We start from the raw sequence: 27,881 nt of genomic DNA, 5'->3' as shown, positions 1-27,881 counted from the left end.
TAATTTTCTAGAGTATTGCTTTTATGAGCATATATAACCAAAGGGAACATATCTTTCAATTTTTAGGTCAGTTTGAGCTTTCTAAAAGCCACAATGTCACTAGCTTGTGTAAACATACATATTATTTTCAGACATTACAATGAAAAAATGCTGGTATTTACCCTTTTCCCAAAACCAAGTATTTCATTTCTTTGTGATTTTGATCTAATTTATTTTTGTTTCAGTTCACCAAGCACTGTGAGAACATTTTCATCACTTGAAATAGCTATTTCAAAACTAAGCAACCTAGTTGAAAAAGAGAAAACAAACTTTCTTCTCTTAGTTACAAACTCTGAATAAAAAAATGCATCAAAGGGCTATCATTTACTAATTCTAAATACCTGAGACAATGTACCATACTTTTATTATTATTTTTGGCACCAAGGCAGAGACACCTATAGCATTTTTCAGAGCATATAGCAAAGTTGTGTCCTATAAACACAAGCTTGTGGTGAGCTGAAGGAATGATAAATATCAGTTTATCTTAGTGGTTTCAGTAAATGAGGCATTTACACTACTCAAATGCCTAGCATATTTTTTCCAAAGGGGCTTCCATGTCCTTCAGGAAAATCTGAGGGATACTGAACAAAAAGAATAACATTATTACTTTGACAAAGCTCCTTTCTTCTTCTCTAGCAGAAATAATTTAGCTAATCGTATTTAACTCATACAAGATTCAAATATTCTTTAAGCATATTACTTCCATTCTCACTTCTTTGGATTGGAGCCTGATAAAACTTGTAAGCAAAACATAAAATGAATTTAAAAGCAAAAAAGGCAGAACTCACAATCTTCTAGGATAAAAACACTGTAACAGTTAAGAATCTGAGTGTGTAATTTAGAAAATTGCTTAAGAAATATGGCACATTATGGGGTTTTTTCCTGGTTAAAAATACAAAGAAGTACATTTAAAGTAAAGGTTTCATTCATTTGCAAAACATTTTAGTGGTTTTGTGACCTAGAGAAAATGACCCTTTCTTTAGAAAGTCATTGAAGTAGAAACAGAAATCAAAATAAAGATCCATGATTTAAGCAAAGGGTTCTTTGCTTAAATTTCAGTCAGTACACAACAGGTGTCTTAAGTTGGGTTGAGATAAATCAGTCTCTCCTAGTTCTTGGATGCTGCCATACTCTCGATATGGCATGCACACTGAGCTGTTAGGAAAGGTGCTGGCAAAACCCCTCAGATCTTAGAAAGCACAGAGGACCTTTCTGCCAGCCCTCTATCTTGTTGGATCACCTTATTGTTGAAAAGTCACTTCTACTAAGTGTAATACAGAGCTTCAGTTGACCTCCTTCACATTTATATATCAGTTCACTTTCAACACTGTATCTTCCTCAGAGTGGTAGTCAAATTATCTATTAATTTCTTGTTTAAAATTGTTACATATGCACAGCACATGAATTTGCATAATTGTCAAGTCATTTATCTTCAGCTGGATGAAAACTACTAGAAAACTACTTTGTTCTCGCTGTGACCCATGTATCTTGAAATTGCACACAGTTTAAAATGAGACCTGAAATATTCATGTGTCATTTAAATTATGCAAGATAATCTTCAGGCATCTATAAAATGTTACAAATCCGAGAGACATTTTCAGCTACATGAGAGAAGGAGATGAGTGGGGTTTTTGTCCTTAAAAAACAAAACAAACAAGCAAAAAAAACCCCAAAGGAAGACAGGAAAAAGAAGGAATTGGGAATTGTTCCAGAAGTTGAACATGAGAAAAGTTTCACAAAGACTGTCTTGGCAAAAAAAAACAAAACAAACAACTCATAGCTGCTTGAAGAGTGAATGCATCAGTAGTGTATGTGCCTTAGACATTTATGTTGTATCACCATACATTTATAATATGTTCAGGTACTGTTAGGTAATCCCTAGCCAAGATAACAAATGTTAGTAGTGTAGGGTTTTTTGAGTACAATGCACAAACCAAGTGTTTTTGAGTATGGGATAATACAAGAGAGAGAGTAGGAAAGTCAGAAAAGCTGCCCAGATTACATATCCTCAGGGAATCCAACTGCTGAAGATTGTTTTCTCAGAGCTCAAGATAAATTTGAGTACTAGAAAGGAAAGCTATACTTTGTATTCTGATCAACCACAGGGAATGCAAATCGTAACAGCAGGTACCCATAACAGAACTTTCAGCTGGGTTTATGCCCATGGGGAATTCAAAGCCAATGCATCACGGCCCTTCACTAGGTTTTCCCTAGATTCTCTCTAGCTCCCAGTTCCTTCCTTCTACCTGCTAAGGCAATGAGAGCAAACTGATTGATTTTAATCTACGGGCTCCGATAGGGAGAAATGATGGCATAAGCTGAGGAATGTGTATAAAATCAACGCCTGTAGTAATGACCTGACTGATTTATATTCACCCAAAAATCTTGACTAATCAAGGTAGGTGTCCGTTCAGATACAGAATGGATATGGAGGAAATGATGTTCACACCAGAACATGGGGTAGGTTCAGCCTTTGAAGATCACTTTATGGCTCCTGGTGCTATTTGCACATTTCCCAGCACCACTGAACTTATGGTGTTGAATAAAACCTCTAGAAGGTCCCCGTGATCCCCAAGCTGTTAATCAGAAATATTCTATACTAAATTACATCATAATAACTTCTAGAGATGACATAGATGTTTCAAGAATCCTGCACTTGAAACTGAGACAAAAATTATGTAAATACAACAACTTGGCCTATATTTTACTTCAAAAATAACAAAATCCTCTCCTGATCCAATGTACCTTGTCCTTCAACTGAAGGGAAGGTGTTGCAAGATGTGGTTGTTATGTCTAGTTAGATGAATGGCAACAAATTAAATTGATTTTTCTTCCCCAAGTTGAGTCTGTTTTGCCCGTGACCATAACTGGTTTCTGTCTTTCATCCTAATCCCGTGCCCCTTTGTTGTGTCTCCCATCCCATCTCACCGGGTGCAGGGGAATGAATACAAGACCGTGTGGTCCTACTGTGGGTCAAACCACCACAACTGTGTTTCTGGTTAGAGGAATAAGCTAATCCTCCTCATAAATAAAGATTGTGAGGGCAGAGACTTGCCATGTTTCTATCATCATTCAGGAGTATTAGACCCCAAATGTTTCAAAATCTCTTGAAAAATGTATTGCAAAATTCCAGCCTTTATGAAAGGGTGGGGGTATTCCTGAGATAAAGTTGTCAGTGAAAATGTCTCCCAAAATCAGGCCAAATTTCATATCTGCACTATATTTTCCTCAAGTTTTACCATAAAAATTAAATAAGAGTGTATTCTGTGGTAAGCTTTTGTTTCAACTTTAGCAGAAAATGAATGCTGGACTGACTTACTAAAGTGGTTGGGTTTTTTTTAATCTCCAAGTTCACCTACAGTCTTCATAAAGGTATGTGTCTCTAACTCTGAAATGAGCTCTTTCTGTGTGATATTGTTAACTCCTGTATATTCAGATTCTGTTTTCAGAAAGGATGGATGCAGTACAGAAGAACATACTAACTATATAGTTTAGCAGAAAAAGAACCAAGCACTTTGATTCATGCACCAAAGTAGAATAGTTTAATGCTTTCCTTTAATAATGTAAAACCTTACAGTTTTTATAGAGCTATGAAATCTATTTAGATGTTTTCTATCAACATTTTGGGGGTCTTGTATAAATTGTCCTCAATAGTCATATTCTGACCTGATATCAGCGTACTGTATATCAGAATCTCAGTAGTACATGAATGTTTTTGAAGACTTTTTGGAAAAAAGCATTTGCCTATTCCTCCTAATCATCTCTGATGTGATGTGGTAGATGTAAATTTTTCTAAATGTCTTCCCTGTTTTTAATTGTCCTACATAGATCTGCAGGAGCTAAGGAGAAGTGAGCAAAGCCAAGCACAGGAGATCAAAATTAATGGTAAAAAATATTAGGAAGCTTCAGCAGCTTTCCCAAAGCTGTGTTTTTTATGATATCTGGTCTGTTATCTTAGAATAAACTTACCATAAACTGTTGTTCATGAACTGGTCTCAGTTTCAAGTGGAGAACTCTTGTAATGATCTCCAAACAGTGAATTTTTCAGTTCACAGCATATTCATATTCCTTTTGTTTTACAGTTACAGAGGATACTGATTAACATTCAGTCAGAGGATAAGCTCAGTTAAAGGATACTTACTGAGTAATTTCCAAATTGTGGTTAAAGTTTCACTAACACACAGTCAACTCTGTGTGTCTGATTTTTGTCTTTTTTTAAAGTGGAGTGATTAAATGAATTAATTTAAATAATTTTATATGCTACTTAGCTACTTGAATATCAGCATGATTAGTATCAGAGAAAGATAGTAGCTTGGCTGAAACAAACTAATTGTGTTTGCCTCTGTTTGAACTCATTTTTTAGAAAAAAAAAAGTGGAGATATAACCTGCATTTTTGAAAGACTGCATTTTTTTTTGAGAACTTACACTTTATGTTAATGCTATACTACCTTTTGTCTGAAAGCAACTGAAAGCATCTGCTAAGATGGAACCTAGTGTACTATATTCTAAACTACGTAAACCTATAATTAAGGCTAATGTTTTCCAAAAGAGATTACAAAACACCTCAACAATTCAGACAAACTGCAAAAAGGAAGGAGTTGTTATGTCGTTGTTATTGCTGGGGAACAGAGACACAGTAATATTGCTCTACTGGCCCCTAGTCACACGTAGAATTTGTGGAGATTTCAGAAAGTGAACTGAATTCTCCTGAATGCCAGTGTGGATTTTAAGGTCAACAAGCATTCTGCTCCTGAGAAATTATATTGGTTTCTCCTCCAGGCTCACCCAGTGGGATTGTTCTCGAAAGACTGGCTATTAAAACAAACACTTTGCAGTTAAAATCTCACTGACATCTAGGTCAGGTTTCAGTGATCTTGAGACACTGCATTGGTTTATTATGCAGTATCACAGTACTAATGTCACAGACAAACATAGGCTTTGAGGATTCCAATTCCTAGCTCTAAGACAAAACCAAATGTTGATTTTTTTTGTTTGTTTCTTTGATTGTTTTTTTTTTTTTGTTAGAGATCTTTGCTTAGTACCTAACACTTCTACAGAATATTCTTCAACATTCTTAGGGAGCTATTTATCTCATGTCACATATTGGCAACTGCATATCACAGCTTAATCTCTCGTAGTAACAACATGTGGATTCTCACTTCTTAAAATGGAAAAGGATATGAAAAAGAAGACAAAGGAAAACTTTCAAGGACATGTAAGCAATGCCTGTTGCCAGCATATTCATAGAAACCTTGAAAATGGGAGCTGCTGGGCAGAGTGGGTAAGTAAAAGATTCCACTGAACGTGGATTATGTCTGACCTTCTTAATGCTTGAATCAATTGTTTTCTGCCGACTAAACAAAAATTTAGTCCTAATTTATTTGGCACTTTGAAGACTTTTTATTCTTTTGTTTATTTGGGTTTTTTGGGGTTCTTGTTTTGGTTTGAGTCTTTTCGTTAAAAGACTGGTAGATAAAATGGCCAAACTCAAACCTTTACAACACAGACAATGTACTGTTTTCTCCTGCCTTTCTTTCTCTGCCATTGCTGCAGACATCTGCTGTAATTCCCAGACCCTGCTGGTTACTTCCCTTGACGCTTCCAGGTGGAAGTGTGAGTGGGATTTGAAGAGCATGCCAAAGGAAAAAACACCTGTTGATGTTCACAAAATCTGAGGAATATAATGTACTATTTACTGATATGGGATATAGGATTTGAGGCTGACAAACAGGTTATCCTGTGTGGTAGGATCATCTGTTGACTATTCTGAGGAGGGGACATAGTATAGAAATGTGAGAGAGTGAGTCATGGGATATCTACAGTGAAAAAAACCTCACATCCCTTATCTGTATGTTTGAAAGAAGTAGCTGGTAGCTGGGAAGGGGTAGCACAAATACTTTCTAATTAACTGACTAATGATACCAAGTGAAGTGAAAGGCACATTCTGCCATAAGGCAAATAAAGACTGCTTCTTTACAGGGGGAAATTACTGAAGTCCAAAATGCCATAGCATACTTCTCAAATTACTTTGACAAATTTATCTGCAAATCAACAGCAGAAGAGATGAGAAGTATTGTGGATGATTCAGTATCTTAATTTTGACATATTATTTGGTCATCTCTCCTTTTTATTACAGCGAACTTTTAAAATCAGACTTCTTTAATAGCAGAGAGGTGTATCTTGGGAAGACTAAATCTACCAAAATATGCTGGGAAAGTGTAAGATCAGCCAAATTAAGGCACAACCCTTCAGCATTCTACATTCTGAATAGAAGCAAGAGAGCAGGACAATGGGGCAATTCTCTAACTATGGTAAAGAGGTGAGAAACATCTCTTTCTTTGAAGCAAAATGAGCATAACTGCAGGCTCAAAGCTGTAGTCCATTAAATAATATTGTGTTTGTCTGGACATGTTAATTTTTTTTATTTTTTTTTTAAGAATTAAAATTGTGTAGTTATCCAATAGCTTCTGGAGGAAACTGGAAGTCAAGGGAGTCATCTCACTGTTTTTATATGTGTACAAAGCATGCAAATCAAGGTTCTCTGTTCTTCCAGAAAAGTTGAAGGTGTGACAAGGAGACATGAAAAAACATATACTTGGGATTCAAGAGAGGGGAAAAGTACTTACCCACATAAGAATTTAGTCAAAGCATAAAGGCTACCAGTTCTAATTTTGCAAAGAGTAGCATGAGACATAAATGGTCTGGTACATTGTGTTATATTGCAGTAGAAACAATTACCTTCATAGCAGCTTGTGCTTTATGAGTTTAGTTAGAAATTGTCTGATAGCATAGACAAGAGAACTAACTGTTAATACCTGCATGGAGAATGTCTGTTTAATATATAGCTCCATTTATTTTTTTTAATAAATAACAGAATTAATTTGAAATAACTGTATTTCTATGGCTATTTTTCTTTAAATCAGTACATATATATAGCACTGGGAGATCTTCCCCTCCTCCCCCATCCTCTCCACTGCAGGATATTTACTAGGGACCACCAAGGGGTTTTGTGATATAAGTCAATCCAGCAAAATCCCATGATCCCTCTATAAGGACTTCATGAATCACCTGTCTTGAGCTGAAGTAAAACTTCTACATTGTATTTAGGGAGGGAGCTTTGTTTTCTTCAAAAAAGAAGTGCTAATACACTTCCACTTGAAACTGCTTTGGTTTGCAAGTAACTTGCTATGCTGACATTTGCCTCTCTTTCCTTCAGCTAAAAAGCTGTGAATAAACTTTTCCTGGAGCAACTTTGTTTAGGAGACCATTATTTCTTAGCTCAGGAAACTTCTTCCCCAAAGAATGTTGGGAAAGAATTGTGATTCACAACAAGGCTGTGCTGAATAGTGATATGATAGTGAAATGACTACGTGGCATGGAAATAAAGCTCATTATCATAAAAATCTGCTCAGATACAATCCAGAAATTAAAACAGTATGCCACCTCAGGGCATAGTTTACAACTAAGCACTAGCTCACCAGTTTGCTGCGGACGGATCAAACACCAAGGCTGTAGATGAGTAGATTACATCAGTTTAGTGGATAATGACATCTTGGCATACAAAATTTTACAGTGCATGGATGACGGATGGATTTGTACAGTTTGGATTGCCAAGCTGCATCAGGACTGTTAGGACTCCTGTCTGCACAAACCCTTCAGGTCTTGCAGTCCATTTGCACAATATTCACAATATTCCAGGGCTCAAGCATTTGCTACACCTCACTGCCCCTGGTCCAGTCACCAGACAAAATGGATAGGAGGGAGGATCTCAAGAGGTTGTAGAATGACCAAAAAAGTTTCTGCTGGGAGGTAGAAAAGGAGTTTGCTGTGATTAATGCTGAAGTTAATGGCAACATATGCATGGTGTCTGCATCAAGTGCCTGAAAAACTTTCCCTATTGGACACAATACTAGAAAAAACAAGGGAAGGGACTTCCGCAGTGGCTGGGAAGCAGAACTCCTGAGGCTGTTGATGCAATCTAATCCCCCCTGCCAACTGAGTACAGCATCAAGGTTGTCTGCAAGGAAGCTAGAAGTTGAAGGTTTTTATGCAGCTGTTCCTTCAAACAGCTTTATTACGTGTGCAACACACACATTATGATGCTGCATTGAGCCTTTGTCAAGTACAAATGTTTTTTAGCAGGACAAAAAGCAAAACCCAAACACCACCAATGCAAGCCTTGCACCATGAAGTTCAGCCTATAAATATTTCAAACTTTTAATGTAACAATGCAGATGTAGTGGGCATGCCTGCAAGTACTGAGGCCACAGGTTTGAGTTAGTCTGTGCTACTACTAACACTGTATTTCTGCTTGCTGTCCTTGACATGTGCAGAAAGACAAGTAGCAGAAAAAGAGGTGGGGTTGTCAGTGACTCATCATGTTGCAGCCTGAATTGGGGAGAAGCGCATGGTTGTTCTCAGCATGTCATTAATTCTAGGCTGTAGAGTTTTTCTGGACTGGAGTTTTAATTAGAACATTCTCCAGCAGGACCAACCATTTCTGCAGTTACTTCAGCAGCTGTTTCTGCATGTTGCTGTATTTCTCAGTACTGTCTTTTGATGATTTTCTATGCTTCTCCCTTTTTTCGTAGAGGTTTCTCTTGTCTTTTTGTTGTCTTATCCCTCTTCTGGATATGGTAACTGAATTGATCTTACTCTAAAGGCATGGAATGTTAATGTTTGTATAGAGATTTATCTGTTGTTCTGAAATAGAAAATGGTCCTCTCTATGTAAAAGAGTTTGTTTTTTAACTTCACTCAGAAACTAGAGAACAGAAAATATGAATACAACATCCATTTCTCCTTTGCAACAATGGTGGAAATTGTATTTTTCATCAGGTTTGGAATGCCTGTTACGTGGTTGCCGACAGTATCTGGAAAGCTTGGAAAGAGAACGTACCTTCATTCAGCTTTACAAAAAAGGCCTGATTCAGGCTTAGGCTGTTTTGTTGGCTGAAGAACTGGAGATGCTGGAGCAAGGACAGAACAAAGTAAATCTGCAGCCTACCCTGACACTGAAGGAAGCTGTAACTTAGAGGCGTATCTCCAACAGGCAGAAAGAAAATAGGACAACACTCCCCTAGATTGCTTTCACTTTTCTTGGAGGTTTCTCACATAGTAAGCATGTCCACCCTGATATAGCCCAACTATCTCACTTCCCAATGTGATATAATTAAAACCCTGTTATGCGGTAATTAACAGAAAATCCCATTAAATTGGTCAATAATTACCATGCTCACCTCTTGTTTCTTTCTTTTTAGGACTTTGATAAATTTTAACTCTTTTACTGAAGAATTATATGTATGGTGTTTCTCTTAAAATAACTTTGGGGGGGAATAAGGTGAGTGAATATGCCTGGAGCTTTTTTGGAGGCTTTCATTTGCCCAGCGAGCTTGGTAGGCTTACAGTATAGTAGAATAAATCTGGTTTACAACTGGCTAGATGATTACAAAGATGTAGCAAAATACTGCATATGAAACTTCATTCAAATGTGAGCATGAATTAGTATTGAAATTGTGTTCCAGTTATAGACCTAAAGTTGACTGTGCTTAAAAAAAAAAAGGGTGAGGGGGGAAAAGTGCTTAATATATTGATGACTGAAAGGGAGTCAGGAGAGAAAAGTGGAAACTGAAAAGGCTGCACTCTAAACAGCATCGTGTTGTCCTTCACTGAACTGCATATCCTGAACAGTAGAAGTCAAGGGTTGTGTGCAGTGTTTTATTCAGTAAATAAATAAGCCTAACAAATGCATTAAACTGGCACAGAGTTTCATTGACTCAACTGAGTATATGTAGAGGCATTTAAACACCTTTCAAAGTAAAAAACATTAACAACCAAGATCAGGGCTGGTTCGTTTCATTTTCATGAGTGAGTGAATGAATTACATGTCCTGGTGGCATTTCAATGATCTTTTAAAAAGTAAATTTTGAACTGTCAAATTCATCCAGAGAACCTTGCATTAAGAATAATGAATCAGCTAAAGTGTGATTTAATCTAAACTTGTAGTTTCAAATCACATGGTAAGCTACTATAGAAACTTTTAAGAGAATTAAAATTTCTGCTTGTACTAGGAGCTGTTAGAATCAGTAGAGCAAGACATCGGGTGAAATGTACATCTCCCCTCCTCATTTACTTTGTTCTCATTTTTATGTTAATGTAACTGTTTCTATTAAAGATTACTGTCAGGAATAAACTCGTATTCAGAAATCTCCTTAACAATGACCTTCTTCAACATGACTTAAGAGCATCACACAGTCCACAGGCTAGCACTGGACAGGAGCTAGTTCAGTGCATGCAGAAGCACTCTTGAATACACTAAGGGTAAGTAATTATTTGTGAGGCTGTAAATTAATATCTTCTTTGACTGCTTCCCTGTCAAGTTCCCAAGGACCAGCTACTCTATTCTAACTTTTCATTTATGGCGCCTTTTCTTCTAGCATACAGAGATAACTCGTAGCAAAGTGGCCAACAGAGAGAGATTCAGTTCTCAAAGTCATTTTGGTAATGGAAAGGTGGTCTGATTTCTGGAAAACAGACTGTCAACTTTGATTCCTAAATTTCAGGTAATGTTGTAACTCCCTGTCTGTTCTGCAGTGAGTGATATGTCTCTGAGCTGATCTCTGGAAACTCTTCTGAAACTTCTAACATTATCAGAATACTCTTAGTTAGCTTTTGTGTAGTAGTTTCTAAGATAGTATTTTATACAAATAAAAAAATGAGAAATAGCTCAACTACAAAAGCATCATCCAGTTCAAATGGTCACTGACCACTAAAGATTTAAAACAAACAAAAAAATCTTTACAAAACTATTACAGAGTGAAGAATAATATATTCTCTGTGGATGGAATCTACTCAGCTTTTTTCCTTATAGTAGACTATTCTACCATGATTTACTGTTTTCAACTTATCTGCATGTTTGTTTGTTTGTTTTTTTCTTTTAACTGGCACAACAGAGATGTTAATGGCAACATGTTACATCTGGTTTTAAATAGTAAGCTCTGTTGGGAGGGATGTTGTCTTTTTGTTTGTACCTTCACAGCTACATTATTCACTGTGTATAAATATGAGAAACAGCATAAAATGATTAATTTAAGAGATGATAAAGAAACAGCATAAATGCCAGATAAACGGATTTGCACATACCTTTCGAAGAGGTAATGATACAGTTGTATATAAAAATATTCACTGGCTTTGGAAGCAAACAGAATTGTTTCCAGAAGATATGAGACTTCTATTCAGTTATCATGAAGAATGAAGGAGATTAAATAGGTAAGTTACAACAGAGGCAACATTACTATGACCAAAGGGCAAAATAACTATCCTACTGAGATTGTCACACAATTCTGTGTCTTGTTACATTAGTAATGGCTTTTTATACTCTTTAAGAGCAGTAAGGGAAATACTATAGTCAAAACAATGCTGGCTGTATTTTAATAGCTCGGCATAAGTAGAAACTTAATGTTTGTGATGCATTTGGTTTTTCTGCAGGCTTATGAGAGTAAATAACCTTAACTTGACTCAAATGTGCCACAGGCAATCATTGTGGAACAACTAGCATGCAGTAACTTGTACCTGCTCAAGACAATGGCTCATGACATGCTTTGTCATTATCTGAGGATATATTGTATCCTCAGAACCATCTGAGAAGTGCCAGGACCCGCCTTTTTCTATAAGAACATGGACAGGAGACTGAAAATGTAGGGGCCAAAGGCTCAGGGAGTTATAGTCTAGTGTGGTGAGATGGAATATGATGCAGGAGATGGTAGAAGTGTAGAGCAGAAGGAAGGAGGTGTAGAAGAGGGAACAGTATATCAAGGTGTAATTTTGAAAGGCCTATGACAGATAGGTCCATGTAGTAGTCTAGCTCACTGTACTAGCAGTCACCTAAAGCCAGCCAACAAGCAGAAGATACTGTGATCTGCTACGAGTGATCTTTTATCTTTTACCCCAGTCTCCCAACAGAATACAAACAGCAGAATTGTAAGGAATTAGATAAATACAAGAAACAAATCTTATAACGAGTGACTCTCTCAACATGTGGGAGAGATTTGGGTGTGTGACTTAGCTATGCTATATTCTTCACATGTCCCATAAACTGCTCCCTCTGCTCTAATCCTCCCAACTTTTGGTAGGCTACATTGGTGGGATTTGAGTTCCAAACTTTTCTCCATCATCAGGAAGGCTATATTTTTCCTGGTTTTAGTAAAAGCTAAGATTCTGATGTAATCACTCTGGCACTTTGCAAGAAGTCATATGAAGCTCTTGGGTAACCAATGAATAACTCAGTTTGAGCTGATTAATTTCTATTACTTCTATGATTTCTGAAGAAAAGCAGCTAGTAAGCCAGTGGAAAAGATGAGCTACAGTTTCAACTATGAACAATTACACATTTAGAATTGAAGAAGTTAAGGAAACTTTGAGGTAAACACCACAATGATCAAAATTCATTGTCCTAAGCAACAACTTCACTGCCATAACCAGCATGAAGACCATTCAGACAGTTCCTGTTTGGCTTTTTCCCCCCTCCCTGAATAATTTAGGGAGACTGGCTTTGCACAGGGACCTATTTGTCCACAGTGCAGCATGTTGGCAGGGAAGGGCAGGTGGGTTGGGGCTGTGAAGTCACCATGATGGCAGGGCTATGCACAGTGCCTGCTGTCGAGCCCCGCTGCAGCCCACAGTTGGGGCACTCTATTTTTCCTTCCATGGCCAGGCACCATGCAGGCAGCTCTCTGCTCTGCTTGTTGTGATGGGAACAATCAAGTGTTTTAAAGTGGGAGAATCCTACCTCATGCTGCCACATCCCTCAGCAATAGGCCCCACTGCTGAGGAAAGGAAGGAGCCTACCTGGAAGAAGGGAAGGACTGGCCCACCAGCATGGAGCTGCATGCAAGCCTGGGGCTTCTCAGTGCCACGTGCTAATGGCATTTGGGTTATAATGAGGTCATCTGGCCATGCTGCATACTGGCAATGCAACTGATGAAGAATCATCCTGAAAGCTTGTTGGGGAGCCCTGAAGAGTCCTGCAGAGGCTGGAAAATTGCAAGGATTTTCCTCTGGTATTAAACATCTGTGAGAGTTGGGGGTTATGGCCTCACATGTTGTGAAAGGCCAGCTAGGCATAGGCATTAAGTCCAAGCAAGAGGGAAGGTCTGCTAGAACTTGCTCTGCCATGAATAAATTGTGAAAAACACAAATGTGAAAAAATCCCAACCTATTTACTAAGTAATTCTGGTACAAGTGAACAATAAGGACTGTAAAAAAACTAAGCAGAAAATTATAGCGTGCTAGTGATCTCATCTAAAATACTGGAAATTCTTCTGTGGGAATATAATGGAAGACTGGCAAGGAGGACTGTAAATGTGCTCAAGTGACTTGCCTTGCTGCTGCGGTGTCAGAAAACACATATATCACGCTACTAATCACTATTTAGTTTTATGTGGTTGACAAGTAGAACATCTGCATTTAGAGAACATAGGCCTGGGATAGACTCAGGGTCACAGTGAACATGCCTGGGATTCCTGCCCTGCTGTGAGAAAAATCATAGCACAGTGGAAAACTACTGCCTGCTAAAAATCACTGATATATACAGGCGAAAGTAGCAGGTTCGGAATCTCTTTCTTTCTCTCTAGCAAGGACTGAGCTCCGTGGTGCCTGCATTCTCACTTATGTGCCTCTGCCCATGGGTGCTGCTTCAGAGATTTCCCCATTTGTGATTTAATGAGAGTAAATTTGCTCTTTCCATTTGATCTATGTTTTTTTTTGGTGGTTCCTGTGTCCTGCCTGTGTCAGCTCACAGCTTCCAAGCCTTACATTTGCTGTAGTACCTGGTTTTCTTGTTGGGCTGTAAAAAACAACATTTAAAGCTTTGCTGAAATGGCCTAAAATGCCATGTTGTTTAAATGAAACCTACCTGACTCTCCAGCCTGCTCAATGCTCCAGCAGAGTTTCTTGTTAGCCACACCGTCGCCAGCATCCTGCCTTCTGGAAAATTACTCAGAATAGAAGCACGGAATCTGGGTCAGGAGAGTACATTATGGGACCTAGAGGTGGAAAAATAAGTATATATAATGTTGCAATAGAGTTCTGAGTGGCTCTCAGCCCATCTATTAAGAGCATTCAAAGCAGGAAGTTGCTGAAATTTTGCAAGTAACTTTTGCAAGTCCCCTTTAAATCTTCTAAATTAATGGAAAACACAAGTCACAGGCTTTTAAAAGAGTTATTTTTATTTAGATAATAGAGATCCATCTTACACTGTCATCTTTGAATGCTGCAATATAAGGGGGGGTTCGCCTTCAAAAATGTATATTGTCATAAAAAGATAATTTTTTATTACTTCTGATGACAATCAAAAGAGCCAAGTTAGCTAGTATTAAAGTCATTAACATCAGTATAATTCTGTGTTTTATTAAGGGGCTGGAAGAGTTCCCCCAATTCCTATGACACGGCATGAGAATTGCTTTTATTAGTTGCTTTTGATGTAGACATGGTACAGTCCAGCTATGCAATTTTGCTTTTGTTCTCTCCTATTTTAGAAAATAAATTAGAAGGGAATAAATGAGGCAAACCATATGGAACCAAGGTCAGGTCAGCAACAATCCACTGTACCACCTCCAATTAAGCAGTATGTTCATAGTAAGAATCATGGCAGCTGTCTAACCAGCTCATTCCCCTTTTTATTACCTTTTTACAGATGACATAATAAAACCTGATTGGAATGTTTCCCTTATCATTTTTTTTTCCTTTCCCTAGATTCACTTTCAAAACTTGCAAGTGTGGAGGTTGGTTGGAGAAACAAGCAATTTTTTGTTCAAACAACTGATTTTATATTCACAGCAAGACCTTGAAGAGATACAGAAGAAAAGGATTATGATGTGTTGACAGAACAATTTATTTTGACATTAATATTATTATTTTTCATAAAAGCAGTCCCAATGCAATCTGCATGAAAATACGTTTGTGAAGGAGGCTGCCTAGAGAAGTTGTGGAAATTCCATCCTCAGGAGTATTAAAAAGTCATAGAAGGAATCATAGAATCATTTCAGTTGGAAAAGGTCTTTAAGATCATCAAGTCCAATGAAAGACCTAACGCGAGTCCACCACTAAATCAACCAAGCCTGGAGCAACCTGCTTTAATGTTGAAGTTAGCCCTGCTTTAGGTAGGAGGCTGGGAGAGATGACCTGTAGGTGCCTTCTTGCAGTGTAAATTATTCAATGAAATCAGGCTTTGAATTAAAAAATAATGTAATGGAGGAGGGAGGCAGAAATATGCAAACACACACAGATGTGTGATTGCATAAGCGTTATTTTCTTATGAAATTAAATTAAATACTGATAATTTCAAAGATTGGGAAATTTTTTTTCTTTCTTTTAAAAGACTGAGAACACAGTCCTATTTCTATATCTGTAAAGGGGCTATTACCTACAGTTTTGTTAAGGCCTTCTGCAGCTGGGTCTCAGACTCAAAGACTCAGTTTCAGTTGCTTTTAGTTTGGTCAAGCTGACATAGTTGGAGTTGGAATTTCCTACACTGAATGACTTATTTAAGCTAGTGATTTTCTTTTAAGTCCCATCAAGAGTAGTTCAGTCATTTCCAAAAACAAATTAGTAGAAATATGCATTTCTTTCCTATAAAGAAAATGTTTATAGCCACTTAATTAAAGCTGGGCTTTTTAATTATGTGTTCAAGTTGGGCTGCCTAGAAAACCTGCACAAACTTGGCCAAGTCATGAGCAGAAGAGATTTTTGGCACTATGTAGTTGGTCTCCAGTAGTCTTTTCACAATGAACACACTCCATCTCAGAGCTTCAGAGACAAGCAGAACACTTTGTATTATGAAAAGGCTTCCTGCAGGAACAATGTGGTGAAGGCTGAGGACCAGAAATCAATGATGCTGCTGGTACACAGCAGTGGAATTTGAGTAGCATGACTGAAAGGAGAGCACAGCAAAGAATGCAGACAATGTGGAGGTGAAAGGAAGGAGTAAAGGCTGCCTGTAGCAGAAGTGGGAGGATTTATGAACACTAAAGCATATCCTTACTGAGAACTTGAAACTCAATCCCATGCTCACTGCCTTCCCGTGAATTCATAATTTTAAAAAGGTATTAAATCTTTAATCACAGTATAATGTAACGATTTCTTTTTTCTCTCACAGGATTTTTGAACAAAATGCATTCTGTTCACTGAATGGACTAAGCTCTTGAAAAAAAAAAAGCCTGTATAACTGTCCGTATTTGAAAAAGGAAGATGTGTAGAAAAGGAGTCAGAAGATCACAGAAAGAAGAGCATTGGTTCAATGACAAAGGCAGCTGAACACAGCCCTGAGGAAAAGGATTCTGTCCCTGCCTTCATCTCACCCTCTCCTCGTGATTTGGGCAAGTTCCTTAACCCAGATTTTTCATAAGTGACAATCATTTTCTGAGTTCCCTCCTACAAGGAACCTTGACTTTTACGTTGCTTTGTATATCTGCCCTTAGGATGAGACGTTTCATGCTCCTCAAGTGTTTATTTCTAGTCGTTATAGTCAGCTACCTCACATACGGGTTTCTCCAGTGCAGATGCTAAAGTCTGAAGAAATGAGTGCCCTCTACAGAGCTGAGTTCAGAAAAGCATTCAGTTCTCCCAGCTGCAACAGAACACACTGGGGGCCATATGTGAACACAGACAATCCTAGGGAATGCTAAACAATCTCTTAGGAAAAAAAAAAATCCATCTCCAGGTATCACATTCTGGGCCCCAAATCATTAGGTTCTTCCAGTCTTTTTCCATTTGTAAAGTAAAATTCCCATCCTTCAGGACTTTTCAGAAAAATTAACTAATTCATGTTCAAGAAGCAATTGCATACTATACTGATGAATGCCATAAAGGGAGGGCAAAAAAAGAAAATTCATTATTCTGGATTTACAACATGGTGCAAGGAATGTGCAGCAAATCAAACATGGAGCCATACAAAAGAATTTGTGAAATATGGAATATCTGGTTTTGCTGGTTTATAAATATATATATATTCTATCCAGTGTAAAATCACATTTCTTATGCCCATGTAACTAAGTACTATAAGATACAGTGTAACTAAGGCTGTAGACCTTTTTTTTAAAAAAAAAAAAAAAAAAAAAATAAAATTAGTGAGAGAAAGCTGTAAGCAGCGAGGCAGCATGTAAACCCCAATCTGATTATTTTTGCTCTTACCAGCATCCAATGTTGGTCATTGCAGGGCAGGTTGACACCTGGCTGAGTGTGTCCCCCATGAATCCCCAGGCTGAGAACAGGGACCAGTGCAATCCCAGGTGGGCTCCCAGTGCTGCCCTCCTTCCCATCCCCTCTGCTGCCCAGCGGTGGTCTACACTGCATGTAGCAGCCCTGAGTACAACTAATCGTGTTAACTCTAGTATCAGAACTAATCTAGCCTCAGGAATGTGAAACACACTTTGATCTATTTACTCTGACAAGAAGCAGCACAAAGAAAAAGTCCACTTAGCATCTCTACCTTTAGCAAAGTACAGTAGCAGGGAAACAAACCATACTTTTTGGTTTTCCACCACAGGTTACAACAGATGAGCCTGTGAGAGTTACTGTGACTCCCATTCCCATGTTCTTCTAAGCACACTACATGTACTCAGTTTTAACAGGTATGCAGTTGCCTATCATTTTAAAATACTTTGACACAGCCTAATATGGCATTCAAACTGAGGCTACGTGACTCAGGAGAAAGCAAGAATGGCTTATACAAACAGGTATAATTAGTTAATTTTTAACAAGTGTGCCTCTATTGATACCTTTCACTATTACAAGAAGGTTCATGGTGGTAACCAGCTGCAGCTTTCAGATGCCAGGTGCATAGATTTCCATGTTCCTGCAATACCTCCCCTAAGCTTTGGAAGGGCAGGTAAGGTTCCTACTTCCCCTTGCAGGAAGACAGACAGTCACACTTTGTCACTTGCCAGAGGTGCATGCAGGTGCTATAATTCTTAATTAGCCAACACAGCATCAAAAGAGGCTGCAGAGTTCATGACTAATTTTCTATCACATTGGTTACAGAATAGGTATTGTGTTAATAATAGTTAACAACATATTAACAGTTAATATGATATTTAAGATACGTGAAACCTTGTCAGTGTTGTTATTCCTTTACTTAAAATGGGTCTTCTACTGCACCAGTTGTTCACCAGATCATTAGCTCAACAACCACATTTGTTGTACTTTGTATCTGCACATGCAGGATCTGTGTCAGGCTCATCCTGACATCACCGATGAGCTTAAGTCCTTTCTCCAGCAGAGACAATAAACTTCTCCACACTGTCCTTATTTACAGCTTAAACTCTAGGGAAGAAAATTACTAAGCACTTGACATTCACAGCCTTCTAGCAGAGTTTGCAGCCAGTAAAAGGTACACTGGGAGCCATTTTTGGCTAGCAGTTTAGTATATGGCAATCCCTCTACTCAAAAATAAATTACAGCCAGTATATTTGCTTCATTTGTATTTTTATTTACAAAATGGCACTCTAAAACATTAGATAAATTCTAATAATGGGTGGGCTGGTTTAGCAACTTTGGTATAAGATTTTTTTTAACTGTCACAAGGTCAACCCTTCTAGTCTACAGGTATTTATATAAAGCAGGCTTTTAAAAAGAGTTCCTCAGTAGGCAAAAGAATCAGGCATTTTTGGTAAAGAATTTTCAAGCTTTGGCACTAGATTTAATTGATAAACTATTAAACTATTAAACTGTTAAGTTGTAATTTATTGCAACTGCAATGGCAGCAATGACTGAGTGATCACCCTATGCTGCCACCACCTCATCTGCTATAGCATGAAATACTGTAAGATGGTGTGTAACAATGCATATATCTTGTTACCTGCTGATAATAACCTATTGGCAAGGAGAATAGTTTAATTATATACTATACCTCCTGCTGGCTTCCAAATATTTCTGCTGCTCTTCACTAATTTCTTAGCTAAAAAACAATCAGTCTCCTTATTTTACACTAGTACATTAATTTCTGAATGGAAGACAGAAAGATTTCATTAGCTGCTGAGGTGCCCGAATTCTTTGTGTTGTCATCATGATATAAAAATCTAGCCCCATCTGCCTGTGAATCCTGATGGATGGTTGAGAACAGGTCCCAGATTGGCTAAAGGATGTGGAGGAAATCCCAGACTAGATGTCTGTCAGAGATGTGCAGAACATTATCTCAAAGGTGGCACTCAGCCCTCGCCGAGTGGGATCTCTGCACACTGATGCAGTACAGACAGCTTGGATGAAATCATGTCTTTCTCTTACAGTCCTTCCTTCAAGTTGATTCTGAGCGTGGGATCGTAGCACCCATCATGAGAACAGCACCGGCCCAGCAAGAGCAGCAGGGTCTCCAGTACGCAGGAGCCTTTGAGGTGGACACCAGCAGCTCAGGCTCAGTGTTTGGCACAGAAGCAGAGAGAAAGTAAGTTGATCTGGGATTAATGGTACGGAATTGGAAGTCTTTTTGTCTGTGATAGAATAGTCTGTGTGTCTAGGTACTGGGGACCTCCAAAATAGTCCTATCCCTTTGAACTCCTGCTTGAAAAGGAGTTTGGAGCATATATTCCCATGAGGCTATTAATAGTGCTTTCTACCAGAGTTTGGTCTTTACAAATATATCAGCTTGTTTGCAAATACGTCAGCATTTATTCCTGGAGTGAACTCCTGTCCTATTGAATTCCTGGAGTGAACTCATGTCCCTGTAAAATGAGAATCAGAAACCTGGGCTGAGTGAGAAGAATGTCTTTAAATTTGGGAACTACTTAAAAAAAAAAAAAAAAAGTTGTTTCATAAACAGGTCTCTCAGTAATATGTAGCCTATAATAAATAACTGAGAGTAGGGATTTTTCCCCTCTGTTTCTGAGCAATTACTTTTGAAAATTAGAAATATTTTAGCATGCATGCACACTCAATGGACATATTTGAGATGTTCTTTCTTTGCCTAACGCACTATAACTTGGTGTAGAGAATTGTCAATGTATTATAATAATGAGAACTGGCAGTGTATTATAGTCATGTAGTTAAAATAACCTTTGAAGTCACTGTCTTCCATTATGAGTTTATAAGTGCGTAGAAAGACTTTATGAAAATCATTGATGCAAGGGTATTTACTCTCCTGAGTTTTAGATCCTACTGACAGTGCAGTGATGAAATAGAGGATATAGCAACAAACAGTGTCATGTAAAAAAACAAGAGAAATTAAATATGTACTTCTGTGCAGACTAACAATTTTCTTACAACTGATGTTGAGCTGCTGTGCTTTACTGATCCCTGCAAGCAATAACACTGTGTTTGGCCTGCAGAACAGTGATCTACTTTACAGTATAAAATATGCTGTTTTGATAGGTCACCGTGTCTCACAGAAGAGCTGTTCCAGATTGTCCTTCTCCCTGCTGTGCTGGCTGCAGCAAGCTGACTCCCTGAGCACGGAGTAGGGAAACATTTGACTGACAGAACCCTGCAGGTGACATTGGAAAGTTGTGTCAAATGTATTACTAGCCATGGCCTAGAAGATGTTTATCTTCTTGCCAAGCCAGAAGACTGCAAGCTGAAGTGAGAGGGACTTCTCACTCCTCAGAAAAAAACTGTCATTATGTTATCCATTATCAATAACTCCACATCAGCCTGTATCTCTGTCCCCTGTAATCCCTCTCTATTTTTAGTGAAGATCTAGGAAGCCACAGAATGGATCTGACAACAATATTATTTTTCCCAGAGAATTCAAACATTCTTAAAGACACCAGAGTTTAATGTTACACTCTGAAGAGCTGGCAAACCTGACCTTTATTGTTTGAGTTTGCAGAGCTAAAATTATTGAGACAGGCTATAAAGTTATACTACAGCCCAGTAGGCTCCCAAATAATTAGTTTGATACCTATTGATCTATAAAGATCATTTGTTTACACTAGGTGAATCTATAATTAAGTATCTCCTTCTAAGATAAAACAACCAAGTAATAATTTTTCATTTATCTAGTACATGTTAAACAAATTGTAACTGTAAATATATATATATAAAAAAACCCCTTCATAGCAGGCAAAGGAAGTGCTGTGCTATTGACTGTTTGGAAAGTATAGCAAAATATAATGTGATAATTATAATCAGGAATTTGTTCTTCAATATTAGACTGTCTTAAAAGTAAGCAGCACAAATATACCTGCTGTATACAGAAGGAATCACAAGATAGTAGTTGTGCACAGTAAGGAGAATTTCCTATTACTGCCTTCTACAGAGGGCATTTTGCAGGTCTTAACAATACAATCCTTCACAAGTTTCTGTGCCACACCTTTTGATTTCATTAGGTGGAAAGTTGTGGTTTTATCAGCAGACCTGATTTGCCTGCTCGGGTTTACTACCAGCTAATACCTCCCTAATACTAATACTCAGCTAATACTGCTATCAGCTAAAGTATCTGGATCTCTATTTTCAGTAGGATTTCACTTGACTGCAGATTTTCCATTCCTTGCCTGCCTTTAATGCTCTTTCACATGTATGCACTAAGATGGTAAATAACTTTTCTCCCAGCTTTTTATCTCTGCCCTTGCTATGTGAACTAGGCTCACAGCAGTTATCTTTGTTTTCTCCTCAATTTTGCTTTGTGAATTTGTTAGAGAACAATGACAATTTCTCACTGGCGAGCACCAATTCTCCATACTTGCTGCTGTCTCTCACACAGCAGAAACAGAGAAACAAGTGCCAAGTACAAGGTTAAATATAATACTTAAACTGTGTCTTTTATATTTATAACATCTTTCAAGACAATTTTAAAAACCACTAAACAAATGGTAGCTAAGCAGTATGAATTCCCTCATGTTCTTCATACAAGAAAGAAAGAAAAGCAAGAGGATGTTGAAAGTTGTAAAATACTCACAAGTCTCGGGAAAGCTGTACAGCAAGTTGGGACAGAAGTTAGGATAAAGTTTGCACTAGTGACAGCAGCAAATGCTCCACCCCCTCCTCCATTCTGTTTTACTTTCAGTTGTTATATAATAATGTAGGACTATATTTGTACCTAATACAGCGTGGTAATTATTCTCACCAGAAATAAAGAGATAGTAGGGATTTTCCACTGCCATTTCTGAGCAATTTTCAAAGTTGCAGGGGGGAACCAACAACATGATGAAAGACACATGCCTGTGATTTGGAAGGCAAGCAAGTGACTGACATACACAAAAGGCAGCAGCTTTCTGTCCCAAGCAGCAACACTTGCACGTGCCACCGCTTATCCTTCCATAAAGGGAAGGAAGCACGTGGTTTGTGCCCTTGCCTCTGCACAGTCCCTTCCCCCTTTGTAAGGCATCCTCCTAGCCAGAGTTCTGAAGAGTTACTTACCTTAGAAACAAACACTGTAGCTTTATGCTATAACCCCTCCTCTTCTCTGAAGCCTGAGCAGTATATTACTGGGGCAGCCACCACAGGAGGGAATGAGAAGTTACCTCTCAGGGCAACATCAGGAAAGAAGAGCACAGCCATGGAAAGGACTGGTAGGATAAAAAGGAGTTTCTCCAAAACATACAGCATCGGGCTTGCTGCAGGACAATAGGGCAAGGAGGTGTCGTAGGCCCAGGTGGCATCAGAAGAGTATCCTCATAACGGAGCTGAAAAAGGACTCTGCAAATTGCACTGAACCCAAAAGTTGTGGATTTTAGCTGTTAAGTATGGGTTTAGTGCCTATGATAATCACAGGGCATGGCAGCTCTGATTCTAAAGTCCTGCTTAGTCACCTCACAATGAAAAATGTTTCTACGCTGAGCTAAACTTTAATGTCCTGAGGGTGAGGTTCAGTAGCTCTCTGGCAGTACTCTCAGGTTTCCAGGAACTATCACTTACCTATGTAAAGGTCATGCAGTCCAGAGGCAACAGTGAAAATGGCACTTCCTCTCTGTGCAATCTTCTTCTTGTCCTCTTCTGTGTTGTTCTGGGTGCTGGTTGTTATTCTGTGCACGGCACACTCTGTGAGGTGGTAAAAGTATTCTGCAGCTAAATTAGAGGGCTTTAGAAATGGCTGTCTCCTCAGAAAGGAGTTTCTAGAGTTGGGCATTTCCTTCCTTTTTCTCAGTGACATAACATTTTTTTAGGGACACTATAAAACTTGATGAACAATACCACTTAGTTTCCTGTGCTGGGATATTCTATTACAGACAGATTCAGAAAAATCTACTTAAGGACCTAAATAAGACTTGTGTATCTTGAACAGCTGTCATACAAAACAGAGAAACAAGAACTGGAACCGAGTGTTTCCAGAGAGTAGTTCTTGATGACTGCATAACAAATTAATTACATGAGACAGCTTGCTGCCATTTCTCAGCACCCCTGCAAACTGTATCCTGTGGTCCAGTGCTTGGGTTCAGTGTCCGTTCTGCAGAGAGGGCACCAAAGTGAAATGCAGCCACGTTGATTAGCTCCTGTACAGGATCTGGTTTGGAGTCACTGCCACTGCAAAGAACCTTCCAGCAATATAACACAAGACAAAAAAGTCTTGGCTCTCATGACACTGTGTCTCCAGAAACACAGGTACTCAGGCTCCTTGTCCTCTGCCTCAGTATAGAGCGTTCATGTCACTTTATAAGCAGTTGTGCAGATGTGAGAGGTGAAACCTGCCTCAAGTAGCAGCTGTTAGAAACCTGAGAAGGATTTGAAAGGGAAAATAAAAGTACAGACCTGGCTGGAATTCTTGCCATGACAGAGAACAAAAATGCAAGTGAAACGGAGGTACCAGCATAGCAGGAAAAAACACCACCCCAGATAAATATCTAAAACAAAGGAACAGTCATTTATTAACTTGTGATAAGGGTACTTCTAATGCAGAAGTGGTCATAAATACTTCTGTTTCTTCAGTTTACTACAGCTCTTTCAAAGAACGCAAGTAAATAATTTCAAGTATACGTGTGAGTGTATGTATTTGGACTTGGGATTCCAAAGTCTCTCTTATTTGTCACTGTTTACAACTGAAAGAAAATAGATTGTTTTCCAGTTGTCTTTGCTTTTTGATGTGATACCTTTGCTCTACTATGATTTGTCTGAATTTTCTCTACTAGGAAAAATTTATAAGCAAATAGCCAAAAACAAGCACACAAAGCTTTAGGTATTCATGAGTTATATTCTGTGGGAAAGAATCACTCTTTTTTCTTTTTTTTTTTCCTTTTTTTTTAATCACTTTCCAAACAGTTTCCTTTCAACACTGCAAATTGGAAACACTGTATATAGAGTGATATATACATACATTTTTTTAAAAGACCTACCTCTGGGTTTGTTCTTTTTTTAAGAATTATGTTTTTGCTGGCATTTCTGAAGTTAAAATATGTAATTTTCTAGCTTAATATAAGACCTGTTCCTTAATATCACAGCAGTTTTATATAAAATTAATGCAAGTGTCAGTATGTATTGTGTTAAAATAGGGTGGCAATACCACCTGCACTCCCTCAACATTTAATTCTTGTTCATTTTCTTAATTACACAAAAATGTGCTTCCTAATTACACAAGGGACATTTCACAGTCATCTAAACACTGCTAGCCATATCAAAGTGTTTATTTATAGCATAAATTATTCTCATACTCTCCTACGAGCAAAATATCCCTTTCCAATTTATGGAAGTTTCATTTGTAGTGGACACAGGCTATGTGGCAAGATATTGGCAATTACTCTCACTAATGAGCTACTAAATTGTAATTTAGTATTATAAGTGCAGTGACAAATAACTTGAATCGTGCTGTGGTGGGTTGACCTTGGCTGAATGCCAGGTGTCCACCAAGCTGCTCTATCACCCTCCTCCTCAACAGGGGGGAGAAAATAAGAAGGAAAAAAACCCCAAACTCATGGGTTGAGACAAAAGGCAGTTTAATAGAAACAAAGCAAAGTTGTCTGCATGGAAACAGAAGAGCAACAAAATATTTATTCTCTGCTTCCCATCAGCAGGTGATGTTTGGCCAGTTCCCAGGAAGCCGGGATTTTGGTACGCATAGTGGTTGCTCCAGAGGATAAATGCTGTAAATAACAAATGCCCCCCCCTCCTCCTCTGTTCTTCTAGCTTTTATTCCTGAGTATCATATGGTATAGAATATCCCTTTGGTCAGTTTGGGTCAGCTGTCCTGGCTGTGTCCCCTCCCAAGATCTTCCCCACCTCCAGCCTACTGGGGGGGGGGAAATGTTGGAGAGCCAGCCTTGGTGCTGTGCGAGCACTGCTCAGCAAGAACCAAAACACTGGGGTGTTATCAACACCTTTACAAAACACAGCACTGAGAGCTGCTGTGGGGAAAATTAACTCCATCTCAGCCAGACCCAATACACATGCCAGCTGTAAAGTGAAAACAGATGCACGAATGTCATTTTGAAAATAAAACAGGGTAACTGAAAATTCAAACATGACCATCCTGCTTTAAAGCATCATCACCCAAACTTTTTGTGTGACTGCACAACAGCCAAGAAGAAGTTTGGGTTTGTTGTACTCTAAGTTTGCCCATAGTCTCATGAAATTAAGTCCTTTGGACCTGATGTTATTGCTGTCGCTGAACACCAGGGGAGGAAGTATTGCTACAGGAGCAAGAGTGAAGAAATAGGGGAGAGGAAGGCTTTTCCAGAGCAATGTGGTGTGCGTGGTTATACAAAAATGCTGGATTTTCTGTAATCTGGAAAAAAATGACAGTTCTTGCAGAGCCAGATTCCTTCGGGATGACCCCCAACCAACCCAGCTCAGACCCAACTTTCTTTGCTAAATTCTTGAATGCTTAATGATGGGACTGCACTATGCTCTTCTCGCCTACTGTCTCAGTATCAGTTCTTTAAAAAAAAAATATCTTGAAATGAAGACCTTCTCTGATGCATACTCTGATAAGACATTATGCTCTGATAAGCTTTTTTTTTTTTTTTTAATGGAATTCCAAAATTTTTAGAGAACCTGAACCACCCAAATGTACAGGCAGATGCAGAGGACAGTATTTGCGATTTGAGTAGTGTCTCTTCCTGAGTATTTTTTTATTATAGTGTTCCTGCTGTATTTGAATTTTTGCTGCAGGGATGAACTACTACACCCTCAATTATCAGCCTCATGAATTTCTGCATAAGAAAATGAAAGAACTGTTGTTTTCTTCCTCTAGGTGACAGAGTGGATATAAAGAGCTGATAAGCAAGTACAACTTTGTCTCCCTCCACTCCCAGTGTGGCAGCCAGAGGAGCTAACTGAGGGATAAACAGCCTTCTGCCTCTGAGGAGTCACATCCCAGTCATCCCAACAGCATTCACCATTACTGCATGCCAAGAGCTGAAGCATTTGAACTAAGGTGAGCCTTGAGTCTAGTGAGAGTGGCCAGCAGCAGGATGCCTTACTCCTGAGCAGGAGAGGACAGAGGGGAACTTGTATGATGAAGGACTTGTATAAATCTGTCTTTGATATATGCTAGGAAGGTGCATTTCTGGAAAACGGAGTCTTCAACAAAACATACACATAATTGAATTTGGGAATCGTCCTGTACCAGTGCTGTAACAACACACAAACCAATATTTAAGTCTAAAATAATTCTGGGGCAGTAATTGCTGTAATAGAACATATAATATGCTAGACATTACTAGGTGGGAATGTGTGCCTTCTAAAAATCTAGGCAACTTCTTCTGCTTCATGCATGGTGTAGGACCATAGATAATATGATTTTTTTTTTCTCCATACTAAATTACAAGCTGTCCTAAATTATAGACTCCTCAGTTATTAAAAACTTCTGGCATCTCAAAAATGCTATTTAATTTCTAGACACATCTGGAGAGACATTAATATTCCACCTTTCAGAAGCATGCACAGTATTTCTGGCATATTATAAATTATCAACTGTTGCCACTAAGCATGAACTATTCCTATTTAAAGAGATAGTGTTTCCAAGCAAAACCATATCATCTGCTAAGTTAGCAAAAACAAAACAAAGGGAAAGGGTTTTAATACTTAAAATAAGTAGGAATATATTTCTGAATCTGTGAAAAAAGTTATCACAGAGAAGTGTGCAGCTCTTAGTTGGATTCATGTGAGGAACCTATGACCTTAAGTTTTTTATTCAGTGCCCTGTGAACAAGCACTATCCTATTTAGACAAAATATTTGCAGTATTGGAGCCTGAAAGTTTTCCAGGATTAAGAGCTGATCCTAAAATTGCGTGATAGATATGGATAATCCTACACAAAATAAAATAAATATGTTAAAAAAAAAAAGGGGGCTGGGTAACATCCCAAAAGGCATGTCTTTGCTGTAGGGGTTCTCTCAAGTTATACTTGTGTTATTTCTCTGTGTTAATCAACCCTGAGTGGAGTGACCGGGCCACAAGACTCTTGCAGTCCACACTGTCTCAGTGGTCTCTGATGTAGGGAGCTACATGCCAAATCCACAAAACTGTTCATTAATCGAATCCTTACTTAAGTTCCTAGATAGTTCCCATAGGAATAATTCTCTACTCAAATGTTTTTTTGAAGTTAGGTGCTGTGCCACCTGACTTAGGTGATGGGACACTTTCTGAACTGGGCAGCTGGAGCCCAGTGCAGTGCTTTGGGAGTCATGCACATTTAGCTGTTAGGTTTCAGGTGCTGAACAGGGCACTGTCTGAATTAGCCAGTTAGCAGGGCTGGGAAAAAGTCGTTTTGAGGATTTATGTGCCCTTGGCTGCACTGGCCATGCCTTCAGCCAGGATCCATAGCTCAGATTCGTCTCCGGAAAGCAGTGCTGTTTTTCAGTTTAAAACACAGCATTCAAGACATGTCAGTCCATTATTTTTTTTTTTTTTTATTTTTTTTTTTACTAGAGAAGTATTTTATAAGTGTTTCTCAACAGACATTCCGGAACAGTGAATTGACGAAT

General features: G+C 38.5%; 1 protein-coding gene across 1 annotated transcript in view; it reads right to left on the bottom strand.

The window, feature by feature from the left end:
- The window catches only part of IL15 (interleukin 15), a 31,493-nt gene extending 14,208 nt beyond the window's left edge, over positions 1–17,285 (bottom strand). Inside the window, 2 exon segments of the mRNA XM_010169273.2 lie at positions 13,952–14,081; positions 17,227–17,285. Coding sequence (XP_010167575.2) covers positions 13,952–14,081; positions 17,227–17,285 — 189 coding nt within the window.
- Positions 17,286–27,881: the final 10,596 nt, after the last annotated feature.

Source organism: Antrostomus carolinensis, unplaced genomic scaffold (assembly GCF_000700745.2).
Source record: "Antrostomus carolinensis isolate BGI_N321 unplaced genomic scaffold, ASM70074v2 scaffold3056, whole genome shotgun sequence".
NCBI classification, from domain to species: domain Eukaryota; kingdom Metazoa; phylum Chordata; class Aves; order Caprimulgiformes; family Caprimulgidae; genus Antrostomus; species Antrostomus carolinensis.
This window is presented reverse-complemented; position numbering and strand designations above follow the sequence as displayed.